At 43.9% G+C, this 23208-nt stretch overlaps 1 protein-coding gene across 3 annotated transcripts in view; it reads right to left on the reverse strand.

The window, feature by feature from the left end:
- ADPGK (ADP dependent glucokinase) overlaps nucleotides 1–15895 on the reverse strand; it is a 34699-nt gene extending 18804 nt beyond the window's left edge. For all 3 annotated transcript variants that reach the window (XM_028495026.2, XM_024128672.3, XM_024128670.3), the window contains exons 1-3: nucleotides 15569–15895; nucleotides 8352–8577; nucleotides 4398–4460 (exon numbers count right to left, since the gene is read on the reverse strand). In XM_028495026.2, coding sequence (XP_028350827.1) covers nucleotides 4398–4460; nucleotides 8352–8577; nucleotides 15569–15801 — 522 coding nt within the window. In that variant the 5' untranslated portion in view covers nucleotides 15802–15895. The remainder of the gene's footprint in view (nucleotides 1–4397; nucleotides 4461–8351; nucleotides 8578–15568) is intronic.
- Between the last annotated feature and the right edge of the window lie 7313 nt (nucleotides 15896–23208).

Raw genomic sequence — 23208 nt, forward strand, 5'->3', positions numbered from 1 at the left:
GAGGGAGGGAGATGCAAGAGGGAAGAGATATGGGAACATATGTATATGTATAACTGATTCACTTTGTTGTAAAGCAGAAACTAACACATCACTGTAAAACAGTTATACTCCAATAAAGATGTTTAAAAAAAAAAGCTGGAATGGCTATTTTAATCAAAATAGATTACACAGCAAAGAATATTATGAAATTATTTTCTTTATCCCTGGTAATGATAAAAGGGTCAATTAATGGAGGGAGGTAACAATTCTCAAGAGTTATGCAACTAATAACAGCTTAAAAATACATGAAGCAAAAAGTTATAGAACTGCAAGGGAAATAGCCAAGTCTGTAAGTATAACTGAAGATGTCAATACCCCTCTCTCAATAGTATTAGATAAATCAAGTGGACTGAAAATCATTAAGAATATAGAAGACTTGAACAACATTATCAACCAACTTGGCCTGACATTTATAGAACACTCCACTCCAAAACAGAAAAATATGTACTTTTCAAGTGTACATTGAACTTCATCAAGATAGACTATATTCTGGGTCATAAAAAAGTCTCAATAAATTTAATAGGAATCAGAGAAGCATATTCTCTGATCACAATGGAATTAAAATAGAAATCAATAACAGAAAGATATCTGGAAACCCTCCCAATATTCAGAAACTAAATAACACACTTCTAAGTAGTACATAGACGGGCCATTAAATACCTCATCTCAAGAAATCAAAGGGAAATCAGAAAGCATTTGAACTGAATGAAAATAAAAACAGAAAGTATCAAAATCTGTGGGATACAGCTAAAATAGTACTTAAGGGGAAGTTTATAGCACTAAACACCCTGTACCAGAAAACAAAGGTCTCAAATCTGTGACCTCAGCTACTACCTTAATAAACCAGAAAGTTAAATTCAAAGCAAACAGAAACCAATGAAATAGAAAAGAGAAAAATACAGAAAAAAAAATCAGTAGAACTGAAAGCTCATTGTTTAATGAAAAGATCAATAAAATTGACAAACCTATAGCCAAACTTATCAATGAAAAGAAAAAAAGAAAAAGACATAAATTACCAGTATCAGGAAAGAGAGAGAGAACATCACTACAGATTCTACAGACCTTAAAGGAATAAGGGAACATTATGACTAACTTTATCCCAATAAATTCAACAACTTAGATGAAATGGACAAATTTCTTGAAAGGTAAAACTACCAAAGCTCACTCAAGAAATAAAAAATCGGAATTTCTCTTTATCTATTAAATCAAAATTGTTAAAAACCTTCCTGTATCAAAAACTTCAGGCCTAGAGGGCTTCACTAGTGAACTCTACCAACACGTAAGGAGGATGTGATACCAATTCTACACAAACTCTTTTTTAAAAAAAATTGAAATACTTCCCGATTCATTCTATAAGGTCAGTATTACTCTGATACTAAAACCAGACAGATATACAAGAAAAGAAAAATACAGACCAATATCTCTCGGGGAAATTGATATAAAAATTTTAAGCAAAATTTTAGTAAATTGAATCCAACGATATATAAAAAGGGTAATACATCAGAAGCAAGTGAGGTTTATTCTGGTGATACATGGTTGGTTTAACATTTGAAAATCAATGTAATAACCATATACCAAAGTAAAAAACAAAAACCACACAATTGTCTCAATAGATGCAGAAACAGCATTTGACAAGATCCAACATCTACTTCTAATTCTTGGCTAAATTCCAAAATATATTCCGTAAAGACACCGCTCTCTTCTGCAATCTGGCTTCTATTTCACCATTCCACTGAATTTACCTTTACTATATTCACCAGGGTCTATTTCTGAGACAACATAGCTTGGTTGTAAAGAGCATGGATGCTGGAGCTAGACTACTTGGGTTCAAATCCCAGCTCTACTCCTTACTAGGTATGTGACCTTGAACAGTCTCCATGCCTCATTTTTTCTATCTACAAAATGGGGATAATAATAGACTTCCCTTACGGGGCACTGTGAGGATCAAATGAGTTAATATAATGTAAAGCACTTAAGACAGTACCTGGCATACAGTAAGAACTATGAAAGTGTTAACGATTATTATTGCCTTTGGAAAATACCTAATCCTTAATCTGCGGTCGTTCTCAGATGATCACTTTGTCCATGTCGAGAAGCATTTCAGCAAGTTAAATTGAATCTCTCTGAGAGAGCAGTATAGGGTGGTGAGGTCATGGCAGAGCCTAGTGTTTGAATCCTGGCTCCATCATTTACTAGCTAGGTGACCCTATGCACATTACTTAATCTCTTACATTACTTAACCTCTCTGGATCTCCTATCTTTAAAACGGTGATAACACCTTAACTTCATCAGATTGTTGTGAGGACTGAGTAACAGATATCCCTTTTCTTTCCTCAATCTTTTACCAAGGCCAGACTTTTTTTTTTTTTCTTTTTTAAAAAATCAGAATGCTTTCCAGTCGGACTGGTCTCAGGCCCAGCTTCTCCAGAGACCAACAGCAAATAGTGGTCCCAGACAAGGGCAATATTGAAAGGTCAATCTAACCCAGGACTTCCAGGGCCAGAATTACTTCTCAGGGTCAAGAGAGTGGCCTTTTATGGACCCATACAAATGCCCAGGATTCTGATGGGAAGGGCCTGGGTTCTCTCTAATTAGTTTATGACTGATCTTTCCTTCTCTTCCATCCATTAGCTGGTAATACTTCTGAAGGTCAGCCCTGTAATTTCTAATATTCTCTGGGAGTTAATTACTATCTATAAAGATAATGACTTTTTTTTTTTTTTTTTTTTTTGCGGTACGCGGGCCTCTCACTGTTGTGGTCTCTCCCGTTGCGGAGCACAGGCTCCAGACGCGCAGGCTCAGCGGCCATGGCTCACGGGCCCAGCCACTCCACAGCATGTGGGATCTTCCCGGACCGGGGCACGAACCCGTGTCCCCTGCATCGGCAGGCGGACTCTCAACCACTGTGCCACCAGGGAAGCCCCAGATAATGACTATTTTTTAAAAAAATTTCCCACACCCTAATATTTTATGAAAACTTTCTTATTAAAATGTGAATGTTCACACTTTAATATGCTCTCCACATCTAAGCACATCCATCCCTCGGTGTACAGTGTGGCTCCATATGAATTTTTTCCCCTCAAACTGTTGAACATTTATTTGAATTTTTGGGTCCTTCTCTGGGCTTCTGATCCTGTGCCCCTGAGAACTGTTTACGGTTTCCTTTCTCTGTCGTCAGTAGCCACATCTATTCTGCACTTCTCAAGTTCACTTACTCTAGAATCATCTCTGTTAAACCTATCTTCTTTGTCCCCATGTATGGTCTAGCACCAAGTGACTCCATTTTAGTAGGCTTTAGATAGGCTTCTCCTCTTCTGGCTACCCTATCCAAACCTCGATCATTTTATAGCAAGACAGCAGCAATAACTTCCTTGCTGTCTTTCCCCCTCAGACCTATTCCACTTGTAGCAAAAGAACTTCTTACTCAGATGTTACAGTAATTTTTAATTCTTCTTAAATCAAATGGCTTAAGACTTGAAGACATGTCCCTACTGACCCCCATCTAGTGGCATTCATTTTTCAACACTCTGGACCCAGGCTCACAGAACAGCCAACTAAGTCTTCTCTCATCACTGTACAATTCCCAGCCTCAGGCACTGACTCCAGAGCCCACGTGCTCTTAACCATTACATGATAAGGTACTCAAGAACATGGACTCTGGGGTCCTAGGTTAGAACTGTTCTATTTCTTTTCTTTCTTTCTTTTTTAAAAAATTAATTAGTTAATTAATTTTTGGCTGCACTGGGTCTTTGTTGCTGCGTGCAGGCTTTCTCTAGCTGTGGCGAACGGGGGCTACTCTTCGTTGCAGTGCATGGGCTTCTAATCGTGGTGGCTTCTCTTGTTGCAGAGCACAGGCTCTAGGAGTGTGGGCTTCACTAGTTGTGGTGCGTGGGCTCAGTAGTTGTGGCGCACAGGCTTAGTTGCTCCGTGGCATGTGGGATCTTCCCGGACCAGGGATTGAACCCATGTCCCCTGCACTGGCAGGTGGATTCTTAACCACTGCGCCACCAGGGAAGTCCCTGTTCTATTTCTTATTAGCTATGAACTTCCCTATGCCTCATGCTTCATGTGGAAAGCAAGACAACAGCAGTACCAGCACGAGTACCAACTAGCCTTACAGGTTGTTGCAGGGATTAAATGAGGTAATCCACATCAAACACTAGAAACAACGTCAGGCACACAGTAAGCACTCAGAAAGCATTAGCTACCACTCCTCTCCTTCCACTACTATATGCCTAACAAGAGCCCCAGGGTCTGGCACAAGTTGAATCAAGGAACAGACAGATACTCATTCTTACTCCTAAAATTACTTAAACACTAGTGAAGGACACACGTTTTAATCTGGGAATTTGACTTACCTTTAAATCTGAGTTGGCTGCAAATTTCTGTCCAATTAAAGCTGCATTTCCTCCTACATAGTGCTATAAGACAGTTCAAGGTTATTAGACAGTCTTTTAGCATAACTATGTTACCCAAGCTTAATAATGTTTTGATTTATTGAATTAATTTACAGTCCATTTTTTTCCAAAAAAAATTTGCGGTGACTTTATAAGTACATACAGATAAGGTTAATAAAAACATTAACCCCATAGGTTAATAGACAATGAGTTATAAGGAAAGGTGGAAAAAACAAATTGCTACCCTTGGAAATTAGTATAATTGCCTTAACTGTAGATCAAATTTGGCCTTGAGCTTCCAGGCAACCGGAACAGATAAGGAAACAAAAGGAAATATGACAGGCATGGATAGACCTTATCCTCAGCACTGTAACCCTTCTAAACTGAGTATATGACTATGACAGTCTCCTCCTGAAAATAAATCAATAAATACTACAGTGAACTAAAATACAACTCAATTTCGTTTATCAAAGCATAGTTGATATATAATATTATTTAAATTACAAGTGTACAATATAGTGGTTCACAATTTTTGGAAGTTATACCCCATTTACAGCTATTATAAAATATTTTCTGTATTCCCCATGCTGTACAATATATCCTTGCAGCTTATTTTATACCTAATAGTTTGTACCTATTAATCCCTTACCCCTTTATTGCCCCTTCCCCATTTCCCTCTCCCCACTGGTAACCACTAGTTTGTTGTCTTTATCTGTGAGTCTGTTTCTTGTTTGTTATATTCACTAGTTTGTTGTATTTTTTGATTCCACATAGAAGTGATATCATACAGTATTTGTCTTTCTCTGTCTGACTTTATTTCATTTAGCATAATACCCTCCAAGTCCATTCATGTTTCTGCAAATGGCAAAATTGCATTCTTTTTTATGGCTGAGTAATATTCCATCTCTCTCTCTCTCTCTCTCTCTCTCTCTCTCTCACTCATACACACACTACATCTTCATCTGTTCATCTACTGATGGACACTAAGGTTGCTTCCTTATCTTGGCCATTGTAAATAATGCTGCTATACACAGTGGGGTGCATGTATCTTTCCGAATCAGTTTTAAAATCCAACTCTTAAGTGAGGCACACAGGCCTTTCTTTATCTGTCCCCTGCTTTCCTTTCTACTTCCATCTCCTGCCCTCCCTTCCGTACCATGCCTGCAGCTCTCCAAGTCTGCCTTCCTCCCTGTCTCTGTGCCTTTGGCACATGCTGCTTTCTTTGACTAGGATGCCTCCCCATTCTCATTCATTGGTAAGTCCCTGATCACTTTTCAAGTATCAGCTGCAGCATCACCTCTTCTGCAATGCCTTCTGTCTCCCTTTTCCCATGGCCACCTCCACCTCCACAACCCCCCTTCCAGACAGGATTACAGATCCCTTGCTACTCGCCACCACTATACTCAGAACAAACCTCCATTACAGCTCTTGTCCACTTGGGCTAATGTCATCTGGGGACATGTCTAGCTCTTTCAGGGCAAGGACTGTCTTCTTACAATAAGTGCTCAGTAAATGTTGCTAGATTTTGAGAAAGGAAGAACACACTGATGCATCAGGGAACACTAGAGCTTTCTTGGGAGTAAATTCTAAAGGTAACAGACTCTAATAGAGGACAATGTTTTCTCCTAAACACCACATCTCTCAGCTGAGGACCTATAACAGAAGAGCAAATAATTCAAGGCTAGTATTCCATTGTGCTAAGGACGGATTCACGTGTTTTGGAAACCTTACAAGTAGGAAATACGGCGGATGCTCTATTATTAAAGTTGAGAAACTTCATCAACAGCCTTGCCTGGGAGGAACGTTACCACCTCACCTTCCTAGTCCCCAGTCCCATGCAGAGGCACAGAATAAGTAACTCAACTCTGGATGCTAGACATCACTTTCAGCCCAACCAAGGTTTGTGTTGACCGATCACTGGATTCAGGTGGGACAGTAATGGCTTATTATAGATAAATTTAAAACTTTCTGTGATATACAGGCTGAAATTTGGCCTTTTAACATGTTAACCTTAATTTTTTATTTACTATGGTGGCTAGAAGAATTTACTAAAAATCTTGGGTGAAACATTAAGATTCCATGAAGTGGATTTTAGAGTTTTCATATAATAGTTATTATTAACTGCTGTTTATCAGTCAATCTGCCTTATAGTTTAAGGGAGTTTGACAAGGCACCAAGTGAAGTGTCACGCTAGTGGAAGATAAATAACACATTTTAGGTTTTACAATGTTAAGAAATAATTTAGATGATGTAAAAACTAGATAAAATTTCTGTAGAAAAAATGTTTGCATTATGAAACAAAAGGCAGAAGAAACTAGAATAGAAAGCAAATTGGTGGTTTAAATACTACAATCTTAAAAGACTTTTAAGCAGTAGACTTGCCATCTTTTTAGAACTATCAAGATTCTTTCATAAAAGATAAGAATCTTGGGAGTTCCCTGGTGGTCTAGTGGTTAGGATTTGGTTGGGGAACACTGAGATCCCCCAAGCTGCGCTGCACGGACAGAAAGGAAAAAAAAAAAAGATCAGACTCTCACTACCAAACTCAGCTGTCAAAATGATTGTAACTGAAGTTTTAATAGCTTGCTGTTTCCTTTAGAAACTCAGCTGGGTAATGCCCATGCCCATTTCTAATGTTCAAATGGGTGGCTTCAAAGGGAAAAAAAACTTTAAAATCTTAATAGTTATCAAAATAAGTGGTCACAAAGAATGGTCTATGAAAGGTACCAATCAAAAATGGCATTAAGAGCTCCCCATGTGAGAAGTACACCCAGACTGGGGTGATGGGCCAAAGGAAGATTTTAGGTAAGGAAATTTGGGGGTAAGACGTGGTGGGGTGGAGAGATGCTTAAACAACCAACCAAAACTTGCCGGTAAGAGGTGTGAGGGCAGGTGTAGCAGCAGGTGTGTGAGCCTTGAGGAACTGTCTGGACCATGCAGGCCCCAGGGCTTTGTTTATGATTACCAGGTGGGCTTGGGGAGCTCTAAGTTCTATCTCTGAGAGGCTCTACCCTGTAGAGCAATGGTTCTCAGAACAAGGTGTTCAGAACAACAGCATCAACATAACTAGGAAACTAGCTAGAAGGGTAAATTCTTGGGTCCACCCCACAGGAACTGAATCAGAACTCTGGAAGTGCGGCCCAGGAATCTGTGTTTCAATATCCCTCCAAGTGATTCTGATGCACACTCAGGTCAGAGAGCCACCGAACTAGACCAGTGGTTCTCAACCAGGGTGATTTTGCATCCCTCCTCTCCCTGACCCTGGAAACATATGACCATGTCAGGAGACATTTTTAACTGTCACAACTGGGGAAGAGGAGGAGTGAGACTGTCATCTACTGAGCGGAGGCCAGAGATGCTGCTAAACATCTTACAATGTGCAGGACAACCCCCACAAGGAAAAATTCTCTAGCCCTAAACGTCAATAATGCTGAGGATGAGAAAACTTGCTCCGGACCAGCAGAGCAGAGGTAAGGACCCAGCTCCCTCCTTCCCAGGCAAAGGCTAGAACTCTTTCTCTGTGGGTTTGGCCTTGTTTTGCTTAGGAAGGACTCAGCCATATCACGATTACTGCAAGTTATCAGCCAAGCAATACCCAAACAAGTTTGGAGTAGATATCTTTCCTACCTTAAACTTAAATAACACGAAAAAAGAGCAATTTAATGGATAACCCAGAACCAAAATTTTGGTAAATATGCTTCATAAATGTTGGCTGAATGGAACTGACTAGAAACAGCAGAGTTAAAGGAAGGTCAGATACAGTTTTCAAAAAAGAGAAAAACATTGTAGAATTGGATTCCTAACAATTACCCTCTTAGGGCAAACTGGAGAAAAAAGTTGCTTGGTTGCTTTTAGAAACCGTACAAACAAGGTGTCTTTCCCCACCCTATCTTAATTTACCACTGGCAAACAGACCTGGGCTCCTGGGAACTCTGATGCAATCTGGGCGATGTTATGGAAAGTTTCCTTATCACTGAAGAAGCGTTCAGCAGCTGCTCCCTTCCCCATGAAGTGAACGAAGGCATCTTCTAGGTCATTCCTCGAACGCAGCTCAGTGTGATCTTTCCCATTCCCAGGATTCAGGCCAAGTGCCTGCAAGAGCTTCACCCCTGACAGCACTACATCCACACATGCATTGACTCTGGAAGGAAGGAAGAAAGAGACAGTGTGAAAGAAACAGAAGCACTGAGGCAATTACTTTGCATTTAACAACAGGGAAATGTTTCAGAGGCCTGTATTCAAACAAAAAAACAGATGAAGTGGATTTGAAACTTGAATTGGAAAGTAAATAGCATTTTATCTGGATGTATGTCTTAGGATCAGAACACAGGACTCTTGGCAACAGTTTGGCAAACTTTTACACTAGTTACAAAGAGAGAAGACAGGTGCTCAGCATTTCAGAACAAAGTATCATGATAACACAAATTTAGCATTTCTGAGAAAATGGTGGCAGAACCAAACTGTCTGGATTCACCCTGGCTGTGTGACATGGGCAAGTCACTTTAATTTCTCTGTCTCAGTTTCCTCATCTATAAAATGGCGTAATATGAGTATTTAACTCATAGAGCTGTTGTGAAGATAAGTTAATAAATGCTTAGGAACACTGCTTGCTGCAGAGTAAGCAAAATGAAAGTTTTGGTCAAAATCCATCTTCCCCTGAAAGATATATTAGGATGGTGGTAAAATACACTAAATACCTAAATGTCTAAATACTCCCAGTTGAAATTCTTAGAGCTGAGTGGTGCCTTAAAGACTTAAGCGCACCTGCAGCCTGTAACAACTCATCACTTGGCAGGTGTTCACCGGACCCATCCATGAACTTTAAAGGCTGGTAAGAAGCCAGTGCGACATCACTTGGTTGGTGCTACACAAATTATAAAGTACACATGCCTTATAGGCTGTCTGGCATGGCCCCTGCTATGTGTGCATGGAAAAGTTCTGGCTTACATTTTCAGTGTTCCTTTGCTAAAAGTCATCCCTTAAAAGAGAAGTTCCAAACACTTTGGGTAGCTAAATGAGGTATTCCTACCCCACCACAGGCACCTTTATTCCTGCCTCTGCCATCCCTGCCAGTGGGGCCGGATGACCAACTGAAACAGCTTCTGGTGACAAGGCTGTGCTTCCAGGTTAATTCCGAGTAGCTTTGAAACCAGAAGGTAAACTCATCAATAAAGAAGGTCCAATGGACTGGATTTTAGTGTATAATATATAACTACAGTGTTTCCCTTCCAGTCTCCTTTAAAAATCTCTTGATCAAATCATTAATGGTGGCCAACTCTAAGACAAGGAATGAGATGGTGGTAAGGGAGAGGAATTTTCTTTTTCATCAGATATATGTCTAATTTTTACAAGCATACATTACTTTTAGAACTTAATAACAATTTTTAAAAGGTTCTCATGTGGGCTAGATATTATTTACATCACTCAAGGAAGGTTTACAAGGGCAAGGAAGAAACACATCCCTCCTCACGACGCAAAACTGATCCTCACGACGCAAAACTGACTGCATACTCATCATAAAGATTCTTTTATTAATTCTTCCCCTATGAATCCCAAGTTTTTGAAAAGGTTTTTGCCTACCGCACAGCATTTAAATACTCAAATGTTCTTATTCCTTTAAAGTCAAACACACATATAATTACTCTCGTCAACTGAAAAAGCATAATCTAAAAGTGAGTATAGGGCTTCCCTGGTGGCGCAGTGGTTGAGAGTCCGCCTGCCGATGCAGGGGACACGGGTTCGTGCCCTGGTCCGGGAAGGTCCCACATGCCGCGGAGCGGCTGGACCCGTGAGCCATGGCCGCTGGGCCTGCGCATCCGGAGCCTGTGCTCCGCAACGGGAGAGGCCACAGCAGTGAGAGGCCCCGGGGAAAAAAAAGAAAAAAAAAAAAGTGAGTATACTTTTCAGCACATAAAACACATTGACATGCATGTGGCAGATTCTTAATGATACATTTAAAACATAATACTTTCACAGCTTTACATAATAATGAACCAACACACCTTGTAAACTGGTCTCAATCCCACCTCACACGAAGCGCCCTTTATTTCTACTGGATGCAATGTTAGATGTCTGAAGGGTAGAATTTTATCAGGAATACAGGCATCCCTGGCTCTCAGACTCCAGGAGGCTCCCAATGTTCAGACAGTGACAGTTTGGATAGCGTGAGACACCCATTCCCACCAAGCAGCCCTACCTAGAAAATGTATCCAAATGGATTTGGGTCCTGAGTCTGGACAGCAAAAGTTCAGATACTGAGGGATATACCCATATTTGGAAATAACGACTTCAAAATCGACTTCAATAAACACCACCTCCATATCTAGTTGTGCTGAGACTTTAAATAGAGTTCGATTCTTTAAAGATGAGAATGGAAGAAGCTGCACTTACAGAAAAACAAAACTGTAAGGAACAATGTTCAGCACATTTTGCAGCACAAGACAAAACCCAACTGAACAAATTTTGAGTTAAAACAATGTAACTATCATAGGAACATTTTCTATCCCCCACCTAATCATGTCATGAATACTAAAGGAAAAAAATCTTACAGAGGAAAAAATTTACTTGGTAGCTTTCTAAAATAAAAAAATCATTGAACACTACTATGTGCCAGATAGTAAACAAAGTACTTTTAGGTGTGCTTTCTAGTTATATTTTATAATACTTCAACCAGAACAAGAATCTTTCTCTGCACTTCAACAGCATACTAAAATGTAAACAAGCACATTACCTAAGGTGCTTTCTTATTGGGGAAAATTAAAGGGCTGGGGGGAGGTTAAAAAAAAACAGAAGACAAAATTATGCTCATTTGACACTTAGGCAGAATTTCACAGTCAATAAGAAATGTATAAAAGATTACAATGTAAGTTTTGAGAAAACACAGACACAGATGAAACAACTGGAAGATAAAGTGAGGCAACAGATGCTGAATGCCTGAACAAGGGGCTGTGCTAGCAGAGAGGATGCTGGGAGCCAGGGCTGCCAGGCATATTATCAGAGACTTGGGGGTGGGGTGGGAATGAGGGACAGTTTCTTCTGGATCGTAAATTCCGTAAAGACAAGGATGGTGGTCCTTATCACCTCTCTTCTGTTTTACTGTCTGTAAATCGTTTCCTAAGGTTCTTTCTAGCTTTCACACTCTACCTGAGATATTATGAGAGCTAATCGTAATCACTGTAAAATACAGAACCGTAGAGAAGAGAAATTCAAGAGGGCAGGAATAGTGGTCCTTGGGCCACACCCTAGATGGTGCTCTGGACAGAGAAAGAAGGCAGGCATTTTCAGACAGACCACACCAATCCACAAAACATTCTAAGACAGGGAAGTAGTCATCACTGCTTGCAGCTGAGAAAAGTGAGGCTGGGGGTCAACTAACATTCCAAAGGCCATGACTGGAGAAGCCAAAATTCAAACCCAGATTTATCTGAGACTGAAACCCACAGGGAGCATACACAAGCAAAGATGTAGACAAAGGGATTAACCTTGTGTCTGGACACAACACGAATGCTGATCCAGTTAGGAGAGTTTCAACAGGGGAGAAGAGCTAGACAGGTTTCAAAGGTCAGGGTGAAGCCAGGTAAGGGAGAATGAATGCTAGGATGAGGGGTTCATCATTCACCCAATGAACCTTAGGACGAGGGCCCGATTCTGAAGCAGGGGAGGGAGCACATGCTTTAGAAAGATGTGGCAGTGGGCTCGCCATTGACCATCTTCTTGAAACCTCTCCTATCCTTTATTTCCCTGGTCCCTTCCCACCTGCCCCTTACATAGACGGCAGTGCCTCCCCGAATCTCACCCTTGCCATTTACCTTCTCTTCTTTCTTTTCCTGGGTGATGTTGTCCAGTCTCTGGCCTCAGCCAAAGTGCTGGAGTCTCCAAGGTCTGCAACCCTGCTCCTCAACTACAGCCTCTGGCTGTCAGCAGCTGAGGGCCTAGCTTCCTCTAAAATTCCACAGGAATGTACATTTCCCCTCCTGTGAAATCAAAATGGTTACCTTCCACCACAAACTTGTTCCTTTTTCTTAATCTCTTCGTGGCAACAACGTGGCACGAATGTGGAGCCAGGAATGGGTTTAGGCTGCACCTCGGGCATTCGACAGTTGTGTGATCTTGGGCAAATCAGTATTTCCAAGCCCCAGTTTACTCCCTGTGAAAGCTGGATGACAATCTGCCTGCATAACGTTGTTGTAAGATCCCCAGTATTAAGATCCTGTCATTTTTGATGCCTCTATTTACTGTACAACGCCCAACCTCTTCTCAAATCTCACCTGTTGAAAACCATTGCCAAACAAGAAAAAGCTCTATGGACTCTTAACTAGCGTCAGAGTCTCAAGACTTTCCTTTTTATGAGTCATATCAAATTGTGTGTTTTGACTGAGTATGTGAAAGAGAGTGAATATATGTGTATGTGTGTGTGTGTGTGTGTATTCTCCTGAAAGATCAAACTACAACACACACGCACCTGCCAAATGAGATTCTGGTACCAGTACTGCACCCACCTACTCCTTGTACATTCCCATCTTTAGGCTGAAAATCTGGGTAATGAGAAATGTTGGTAACAATGGATGTCTGTTACCCACAAAAATAGCGTGAAGCAGTCAAAAAGGTTACAACCACAGCTCAAATTTCACATTCCACTGGTTAGTCTCTGCAAAGAACTTAGCATCATTTACCTGCTTATAAACCTTTATGGCTTTCCCATCACCTACCCTGACACAAAAGGCTCCTTTCAGCATCATCACTTGACATCCCTCTACCATAAGGTCCTTGCCCTAAATACAGGGCCAACTTGCTATTCACAAACAAGCCAACTACCTTTTCACATTTGGTCCTCTCTGCCTAGGTGAGCTTATTCCCCCATCTTCTTGTGGAGAAATTCCATTTCTTCTCCAGGGCCTGGCCCTTGCAAGTCACTGTGCGGAATATGTTTTCCAAGATGGCCACAAGATGTCCCATCCCACATGTTCTTTGTACAATGTGACGCTCACATTCCCCCCATCCAGGTGTGTTCTATGTCCCCTCCCCTTAAAACCATTTGGACCTGAGACTATGAGAGAAGCAACACTATGTGCTTCTAAGATTAGGTCACAAAAGGCATTAATGCTTCTGCCTGGTCCTCTTGGGGAATTCCCTCCCCTAACCCAGTCACCCTGCTGTGAAAAAGCTAAATAGAGAAACCACCTGTAGGTGTTCAGGTGAAACCACAGCTGAGGTTGTAGCCAACAACAACAATCAACCCTTGAGATGATCCCAGTCCCAGGCCATCATCTGCCTGAAACTGCACAAAACCCCAAATGAGAACTGCCTAGCTGAACCCAATCAAACCTCAGAATAATGAGAATAAAATGACCATTGTTTTAAGCTACTAAGTTTTGGGGTGATTTGTGATGTAGCAATAGTAAATGGATTGTCACTTCTCAGATGGAGCTTTTCCTGAATCCTCATCCTGGGAAGAATCAGTAATTCTTCTTTGGGACACAAGGCTACCTTGTTTCCACCACTAGTTCAGCAACGCACTTTTCGTAATCACTACAAACAGCATTGTGTCACCTCACCGCCCCCCGCCCCCCCATTCATATTGAAGCCCTAACCACAGATCAGACTGTATTTGGAGGTAGGAACTATTTAAGGAGGTAACTGAGTTTAAATGAGGCCATTATCCAATAGGACTAGTGTCTGTTTAAAAAGAGGAAGAGACACCAGAAATGCTCATGAATGGAGGAAAGGTCTAATGAGTACACAGCGAGAAGGCAGCCATCTGCAAGTCCTTAAGAGAGGACTCGCTCTTGGGCTGTCAGCCTCTAGCACTGTGAGAAAATAAATGTCTGTTGTTTAAGCTACCCAGTCTGTGGTATCCTGTTAAGGTGGCCCGAGCAGACAATAACGAATATATTTGTTTCCAACAAACGAGGCTGGGACCTTGCCTCATTCATCCCTGTATCCTCAGAACCTAGCACAGACCTGACACATACCATGTAGTTGACAAATATTTGTTGAATGAATGCTCACAAAACCAGGGAGGACAATTAAGAAGCTGATAAGGATGCAGGTGAAAGGGCCTGAACTTGAAAGAAGAGGTAAAAGAGGATACATCTGAAGAAACAATAAATATGCTGATATAAAAAAATAGTAGCTAACGTTAGGTGTCTGCTCGTTAAAGCAGACACTATGCTAAATAACATGGATTATTTAATTGAATCTTCAGGATAACTCTGCTTTACCTTAACCTTTCTGGTCCCAATACTCACAGGAACTAGTAGAGCAGTAGAAGGCCTGTTTTTGTGGCGAGAGCAAGATATTAAAGTCGAACTGAGACAAGAACTAAAATTCGTGTAAAGGGAATAATTACTTACACGCGGAAGGGGAATACAAAGAAAGGAGGCACTGTGATTTGGGAGAACCCTAAATATGCAATGTCACTGAAATCAGGGGAAGAAAAGAGTTTCAAGGAGAAGAGTGTGCTTAACGCGTGGAAGGCTGCAAACAGTCGACAGAGAAGGCTAAAAGAAGCAGTTGAATGTGAAAATCAACACGGTTCCGGTGAGCTTTGAGAGAGAAGTTTCAGTAGAACGGTGGTCTCCAGGCTACGGCATTAAGGAAGCGGAAACAAGGCGTAAAGAAATAAACTCAGTAGCTAATGGCAGCGACCACTCCTTCAAGTAGTTCAGAAGCAAGAGGGTGCCTCCAAAGTGCTAAGACCAACCATCGCTGACTGCCAAAGAGCAGCCGCCAGAGAAGGAGGGCTTGGAATGAAGGAGGCTCGAACTATAAGGTGTCAGGCTGAGCGGGATTTGCAAGAGGCTATTAGGCTGGTTCTACGGAGATGACAGAAGGGGGCTGGTCCTACCGAGAAGAGAAGGGCGCAGGGGCCAGCCGACAAGAAAAAGCAGTCTGGCGAGTCCCTGCAGCAGTGACGAACGGGGCTCGTCCCAGACGTCCGACGCTTCTCACCAAGGAGGCAGCGTGGACACCAGCGCCGAAGTGCCTCCCGGGGACCTCTGGGAACCCGTTTCCGCGCCGGCTCTACCTCCCAGCTCCCAAGCCGCCTGACCTCCGCCAAGGCGGCCCTCGGAGGCCCGGAGCGCCCGCACCTCCTGGAGAGGTCCAGAGAGGCAGGTTCCGCAGGCACTCACCCCACGGCCACGCGGCGCCAACTCCGGGCCGGCCGCACGATGAGCGCGTCCCAGGCAGCAGCCAACCGGCCCTCAGGGGAGCCGGGTCCTGGGGGCACGGGCGCAGGCCCCAGCTGCAGCGAGCTCCACAGCCAGCGCAGCGCCGACCCTGGCAGCTGCGGCTCCAGCAGGAAGACGCAGCCCACAGCTAGCGCCAGGAAGCCGGCGTACGCGGAGCCGCGCCACAGCGCCATAGACACAGAGGTGTGGGAACTGTTGAGCACAAGATCCTTTCCCGGTCCGCGCCTCTTCCGGGCTTAGCTCGTGCCGACGTCGACACGCGCGCCACGTCACGCCACGTCACGCCGGCGCGCCGCGGTCCCCCCGGAGGGGCGGGGAGAGGGGCGGGGCTATGGACGTGGGAGAGGGGCGGAGAGCCTTCTTGCTTTGTCGAAGTCCTGGCTCTTGGGGGCGCTCGCGGTTCGGAGGCCCTGAGGGAGGTTGGACAAAAGCCATAGGGCCCGTCCGGGTGCTGTACCCCTTCCGGGAACTCCACCCGTACCCCGAAATAGAGCGGCACGGATACGTTTGTTTTTCCAGTAAGATGAACCAGACGGATTTTTTTTTTTTTTTTTTTTTTTTTTTTGTGGTATGCGGGCCTCCCTCTGCTGCGGCCTCTCCCGTTGCGGAGCACACGCTCCGGACGCGCAGGCTCAGCGGCCATGGCTCACGGGCCCAGCCGCTCCGCGGCATGTGGGATCCTCCCAGACCGGGGCGCGAACCCGGCTCCCCTGCATCGGCAGGCGGACGCGCAACCACTGCGCCACCAGGGAAGCCCCGAACCAGACGGATTTTGAAGAAGCCGGCAAACCTCATGTCAATCTTTGAGCCAGTCGGTGTCCCCATTTGAGCTGCGCCTGCAGTTGCTCAAAGGGGCACAAATCACACTCCCCCTGTTTTAATCTGTCTCTCTGCACGTCTGTCCATCCTCCACTGTTTTTTGTTTTTTGTTTTTTAAAGTAGAGGGAAGGATTATTTATTTATTTATTTATTTATTTATGGCTGTGTTGGGTCTTCGTTTCGTGCGAGGGCTTTCTCTAGTTGCGTTAAGCAGGGGCCACTCTTCATCGCGGTGCGCAGGCCTTTCACTATCGCGGCCTCTCTTGTTGCGGGGCAAAGGCTCCAGACGCGCAGGCTCAGTAGTTGTGGCTCACGGGCCTAGTTGCTCCGCGGCATGTGGGATCTTCCCAGACCAGGGCTTGAACCCGTGTCCCCTGCATTGGCAGGCAGATTCTCAACCACTGCGCCACCAGGGAAACCCCTCATCCTCCACTGGGAAACCACCCCATCCTCCACTGTTAACTAAGCTCGTCCTCTTTCAGGCCCGGGGCTAGGCGCTCCCCCGAGGAATCGATGGCAGCAGCGCTGCTGTGAGCCCTTGGGGCACGCATGGCAAGAGGGATTCTATCCCTTTGGAGCGTGGCGGAGACCCACAGCTGCTCGGGGTATTTGCCGAGACTGGGAGAGCCCACAGTGATCGTCCTTGCTGGATGATCAGATTCAAACCTCAAAATAACACTTTTGGGGGCACTGTTCTCTTTAACAATCTCAGAAAATGCACAAATGCACACATTCTTGTGTACCACATAGGGGGGTTTTGGACCTGGGTTAAGGAACCCTCCTTTCTCTTCTTCTTCCTTGGTAATATGACTTAAACCCAGCAGGCCCTGTCTTCATTGTGACTCTTTTGTGTGTGAGCTTAGGTTGAGAGCCAGTGAAACTAGGCTTGCTCCCCACTCATTCTCAGCAGCCATCATGCCGGGTCTGGTCTTGTTCCTGGCCAGTTTCCATTTTTCCAGATCTGCTGGCTCCTGACTTTGGCTCTGTGTCTGATTTTCCACACTGCCCTTGACCTTTGGACTTGGCAGTGGATCTTATTTCTCTAGCTTTGATCTTGGGCATTAGGCTTCATTTCCCCCAGCCCCGTATCGCCAGCACTTCCCTATCCTGGTCATCTATCCTCTCCGGCTCACCCCACCCAGCCCACCCGACCACAGCATTGCTTTCAAAGGAGATGTTCACACAGGAAGAGATTTGGGCTACCACGGAAAAGAAAGAAGCCAAGGAGCCAGTGAGATCTGTGTGAAGCTGTCTTCACTAGAGTTGCCTATCCCTTCTCTCTCCTCAGGGAGATGTGTCATTTAGTGCCCAGAGAAACTGCTCTCCCAGATGACCCCCAGTGAGCAGGTTTTCCTACCACCCCAGAAGTGACTGAACCAGTACTTATCTCAAAAGCAGTGAATTCACTGGCTGGCCAGAGACCATTTCTCTCTACTGAGAATTTGAACCAAGAGTCTGTAGCTAGTTGGTTTTGGTTGTGGACCTGCAAGATCACATAAGGTTGAAGGTCAGATAGGGCCAATTAAATATATTTCCAAGGTGAAGATTTGGGGGAGCAGAGGAAGCTGAATTGTGGGAAGACCATGGAGCAGACAAGCTTAGAGGAGCAGGGAAGTGCTCCACGCCAAGTGATGTGGGGAGAAAGCCACTTGGGGCCTTCCCTTCTGGCTCCCAGGACACCTGCTGAGCTGCCAGCACTTTGTACTGAATTCTTCTGCTTCTTTCTAGCCTTGCCAGAATTTTTTCCCCCTCCAGTTTTATTAAGATATAATTGACATATAACATTGTATAAGTTTAAGGTGTACAACATAATGATTTTCTATACGTATACATTCTGTGCAATAAAATGGGGATTACCACAATAAATTTAGTGAACATTCATCACCTATATAGTTACTATTTTTTTTTTCTTGTGATGAGGACTTTTAAGATCTACTCTATTAGCAACTTTCAAATATACAATACTAGAATTTGGGGTTTACCCACAGAGGCAAAACAGAGGCAGGCTGGAACCTGGGACTTGGGACACTTTACTGCAGTGCTTGCACCTGGACAAACATCTCCTCTTCTCCTGGAGCAAGAGTACAAAGAAACTATGAGGGACTAAAAATAACTGCATGCATGGGCAGTTGCAGCAAATTATGAACAACAAGATACAAAAAGGCCAAAAGCCAACTGCCGCTTCTTTGTTTCTTTTAATTTATTTTTAAAATTTATTTTATTTGAAGTATAGTTGAATTACAATGTTGTGTTAATTACTGCTGTACAGCAAAGTGACTCATTTATACATATATATACATTCTTTTTCATATTCTTTTCCATTATGGCTTATCTCAGGATATTGAAATCTAGTTCCCTGTGCTGTACAGTAGGATCTTGCTGTTTATCCATTCTGTATATACCAGTTCACATCTGCTAATCCCAAACTCCCACTCCAACCCTCTCCCACCCTCCTGCCCCCTTGCCAACCGCCACTTCTGGGGTGCCGGAAGCAAAAGCAGGGTACTGCACATGCCCCCTGCACACAGCACCAGCAAGGGGGTGGGCACACCACCTAAGCCACCCCTCCAGCCCGAGCCACCGATTCCCCCCTACCCTCACCCCACCTAAGGGACCAGCTTGCTCCCCTCCCCCCCGACCTCGGGGAGCCAGAAAGAGCACCTGTTACTTGTTTTCACTCCCTTGTGCTGCATCATGAGTCCCAATAAAGCCTTGCCTGAATTTCTCATCTGGCCTCTTATTAATTTCTATCGATTAAAGAGTCCAAGAACCCAGGTTGGTAACAAACAACAGCAGCTTGAACAAAATGGAAGTTCATTTCTCATGTAAAAGTCTAAACAGGCTGCTGGTACTCTGTGGGTGGCAGCAGCAAGCGTGCCCCACTTGGTCGTTATGGAGGTACTCTGGGGCTCCTGTTTGTTGTTCACTCAGCATCTGTTTGCATTGTGGGTTGTGGTGAGGCTGGACAATGTGCCCAGCACCAACTTCAATTTCAACAGACAATTAAAGACAGCAGCTGCAGGAACTGAAGAACATGAGTGACAGTTGCCAGTCATGGTGGAGCCTGACGTGGGTTCTGGTCTCATACACAATCACAGGGGCCTCGATTCCTTCCACTCCTCACTAGAGGCTCAGGGGCAGGCATTCAGCTCTCTTGGTAGTATGGTCCCTCGTGAAAGATTTCCTTAGTGAACAGTAGTCATTTCAGATTCTGATCATCTATCTATTTAATGAGTTTGGAATGCTTCGCAAGCCAATTGTCTTTCTAGAAGTTAGATTTCTGGGGGCAATTATACAAAACAGCCCTGAGTGGGCAGCTGTGGCTCCGCTGCCTAGTCTGAACAAAGAGAAAAGGACTGGACAAGCCTCAAGTCACCCCTCCCCCAACCCAAATTGCTTCCAGACATGGCCTTTGTTATTGGTTCTCTCTCCCAGGACCTTGAAATGAGAGAAAAAAGCAACTTTATTCCAGAAAATTCAGAGGCAAACGAAGGCTACAGGTGTCCCACCCAAGATCCTGACCTGGAAGGTCAAGGAGCAGATCCCATATTTATATAAGGGATTAGCAGAGTCCTGTCAGTCCCAAATTAGCTTCAGGCTTTGGCTTTGACATAAATGCCAGTCAACACGGCCCATGTGATCTCAAGGGTTTTAAGGAGCACGTTTGTTCCCACATTTGGAACAGAAACTAAAGTAGGACCAAACACCCTCATGAAACCTGGGTTAACCCACTCTTCCCGTAGCTCCAAGCCTCTGGGGTTTTATCCAAGCTGCTCGCTGAAGTCTGCTCTGTGTCAAGGCCTTTGCTGATGCCAGGGACACCACAGGCTATACCCAAAGGCTAGTGTCAGAGCACAGCTTTGAAGGTTATAGAAAACTCCCAGGAGACAAAAAAGAAGGAATAAAGGATCCCAGGATCTGAAAAGAGAAGGCTTTGTGTCTGCAGCCACAGCTCTGGGCAATTAGACATCCTCCTCCCTGACCTGCCATCAGGAGGGCACTAGCAGAGTGCAGAGGATGGGCTGCTGAATGGGGAGAGGCAGGGCCGTTGAAGGCACAGGAGCTGGGTGACAAGAATGTTAGCAGCAAAGCAGTGAGGAGGGCATGATAGCTCCTTGACAGTGACAGAACTTCCTACACAGATTGGGAGCAGGGACCTTCTTAGTTTGTGGGGATGTAACAGTGTGGTGGCTCTGGGTTTCCACTTTGGGACGAACTGCTTGGACTCAGAGGGAGTGCTGAGCAGGGGAAAGTGGAAGGTGCAGAGCTGTTTGAGCTCTGTGAGGCAGGGACCCCAGGGCTTCACAGGGCAAATGAGTCAGGGGGCGGGGCAGGTCAGGTGGTGGGGAAGCACAGGCTGGTCCCACAGTGCTCTCCTGGAATGGCTCAGGCTCCCTGGAATGCTGCTATCACACTGCCTATTGCAGCCCTTTTGCACATACAGGCCCTTCTGCTTGGCGTTCCTCTGCAGGCTGTGTCAACCAGCCCTGTTGGAGGCCATGCAGCATGTTATAGTTCTGATTTGGGTTCTGTAACACTTGCTATGTACGTTTGGAAGGCAATGGAAAGTGTGCCTTCCAACTGCCTTTCCTTCTTCATTCAAGAACCTTAACGGTTCTCGAACCACTTAGCCTAAGCGTTGTTTTCCAAACTACAATAAAGGAAAAAATAAATGAAGCAAAAACGTTCAACTGGTCTGGCAGGACGTCACTGCTCTCCAGTTGTCAGGGGCCCAGGCTTGTTCTGTCTTTGGTTCTGCCATCCCTAGGGTGACAGCACAGAGGAGGGGGTACATCATGACAATATCAGGGTTCTGGAAGAAAGGAGAGGTGGTGAATGGTTGTTGCCAGGCAATCACCACTTTCTGCTTAAATGGAGAGAATGTGGGATTTGATGCCTGGTTTTAAAACTCCACTTCTGTCATCCGCTGTCTGTGTGACCTCAGGCAAGTCAGTTAACCTTTTCTGTCCTCAGTTTCTTTACCTGCAGAATAATTCCTACTTCACTGAATGGTTGTGGGAGTTAGAGTTATCTTAAAAGAGCCTAGCACATGTCTGCTACATGTTGACACATGTCAAAACACTCCCTGCCACTGCTATGATTGGTTCCTGAGAACTATATTTAATTTTCTTCTCAGGTCTCCTGGGCTGCCACTCTCTCACTATAAGGAGGACAGGCATCTCTTCATACATCAATGTACAGTGACCTTTTCTAATTTTTAGCTGCTCAGAACATAAACAATATTCCATTGAACGAAAATACTACAATTTGTTTATCCACTTTACTGTGTATAGAACATGTGGAGTTTTCCTAGTGCTTTACTATTATATATAATATTGCTCTGCACACACTACTGATACACAGGCATAGAAGTTCCTTCAGGGGATAAACTAAGCATGAAATTTCTGAGTCATATGATAGAGCTTGTCCTCCTCAGCTTTACTAGATAATATCAGACATCTTTCCAAGTGGGTCATCAGTTTACCCTCTCACTGGCAGCATATGAGGGTTTCTGTTGCTCCACGTACACACCAACAGATTCTTAAAATTTTGCCATTCTATAGGATGTTAGCAGCAAAGAATGGTGTCTCACTGTGGGTTTTTTTTGTTGTTGTTTTTTTTTTTTTTGTGTGGGTTTTTTTTGTTGTTTTTTTTTTTTTTTTTGCGGTACGCGGGCCTCTCACTGCCGCGGCCTCTCCCGTTGCAGAGCACGGGCTCCGGACGGGCAGGCTCAGTGGCCATGGCTCACGGGCCCAGCCGCTCCGCGGCGTGTGGGATCTTCCCGGACCGGGGCACGAACCCGTGTCCCCTGCATCGGCAGGCGGATTCTCAACCACTGCGCCACCAGGGAAGCCCTCACTGTGGTTTTGACAATGTTTTTATCTGTGTCTCACTGTGGTTTTGACAAGGTTTTTATCTGTTAGTTGTGAATATCTCGTCTTCCACCCCCGTTGCTTGTCTTTTCATTCTCTTTATACTATCTTTAGTGAATAAAGTTCTTAATTTTAATATAGTTAATAGTTTCTTCCTTTTTATTGCTGCCTTTTCCTTTATCATTGGTACTTTTTGTTACTTGTTTAAAAACATATTTCCCTACTTGGGGTCACGAAGATATTCTCCTATACTACTTTTTCAGAGCTGTATGGTTTTACGTTTCATGTTTATGTGTTTAATCCACTTTGAAATTGATTTTTGTGTACTGTGGGAGGAATTTTTATAGATACCCAATTGACGCAGTGCCTTTTATTGGTCATTTCTCAATGACTCTGCTTTCCCACCTCAGTCCAATATCAATTGTCTACATATGTGTGGATCTGTTTTGGGGCTCTTTATTCTGTTCCATTGGTCTGTCCTCATACCAGCACCTCACTATTCTGATGTGATAATGTAAATTTTTTACCTTATTTTTCAAGAGTGTCTTGGCTGTCCTTGGCCTTTTTTCATTCCCATATATATTTTCAAATTGACTTGTCAAAAAAAAAAAAATCCAGTTAGGATTTTCATCAGTTTCAGTTAGGGGAGGACTGACATCTTTTCAACGTTGAGTTGTACCATCTAAGACTACAATACGTCCATTTATTTACTTAGATCTATCTAAATGTCTTGCAATAACATATTAGACTTTTATGTGTAGAAGCTTTGCACATCTTTAGCATGATTTATTTCTAGGTACTTAATATTTTTTAGTAACTTTATTAAGATCAAATTGACATACAATAAACTTCACAATAGAGCATACAATTTAATAAGTTTACCCCATA

Source organism: Physeter macrocephalus, chromosome 11 (assembly GCF_002837175.3).
Source record: "Physeter macrocephalus isolate SW-GA chromosome 11, ASM283717v5, whole genome shotgun sequence".
NCBI lineage: Eukaryota > Metazoa > Chordata > Mammalia > Artiodactyla > Physeteridae > Physeter > Physeter macrocephalus.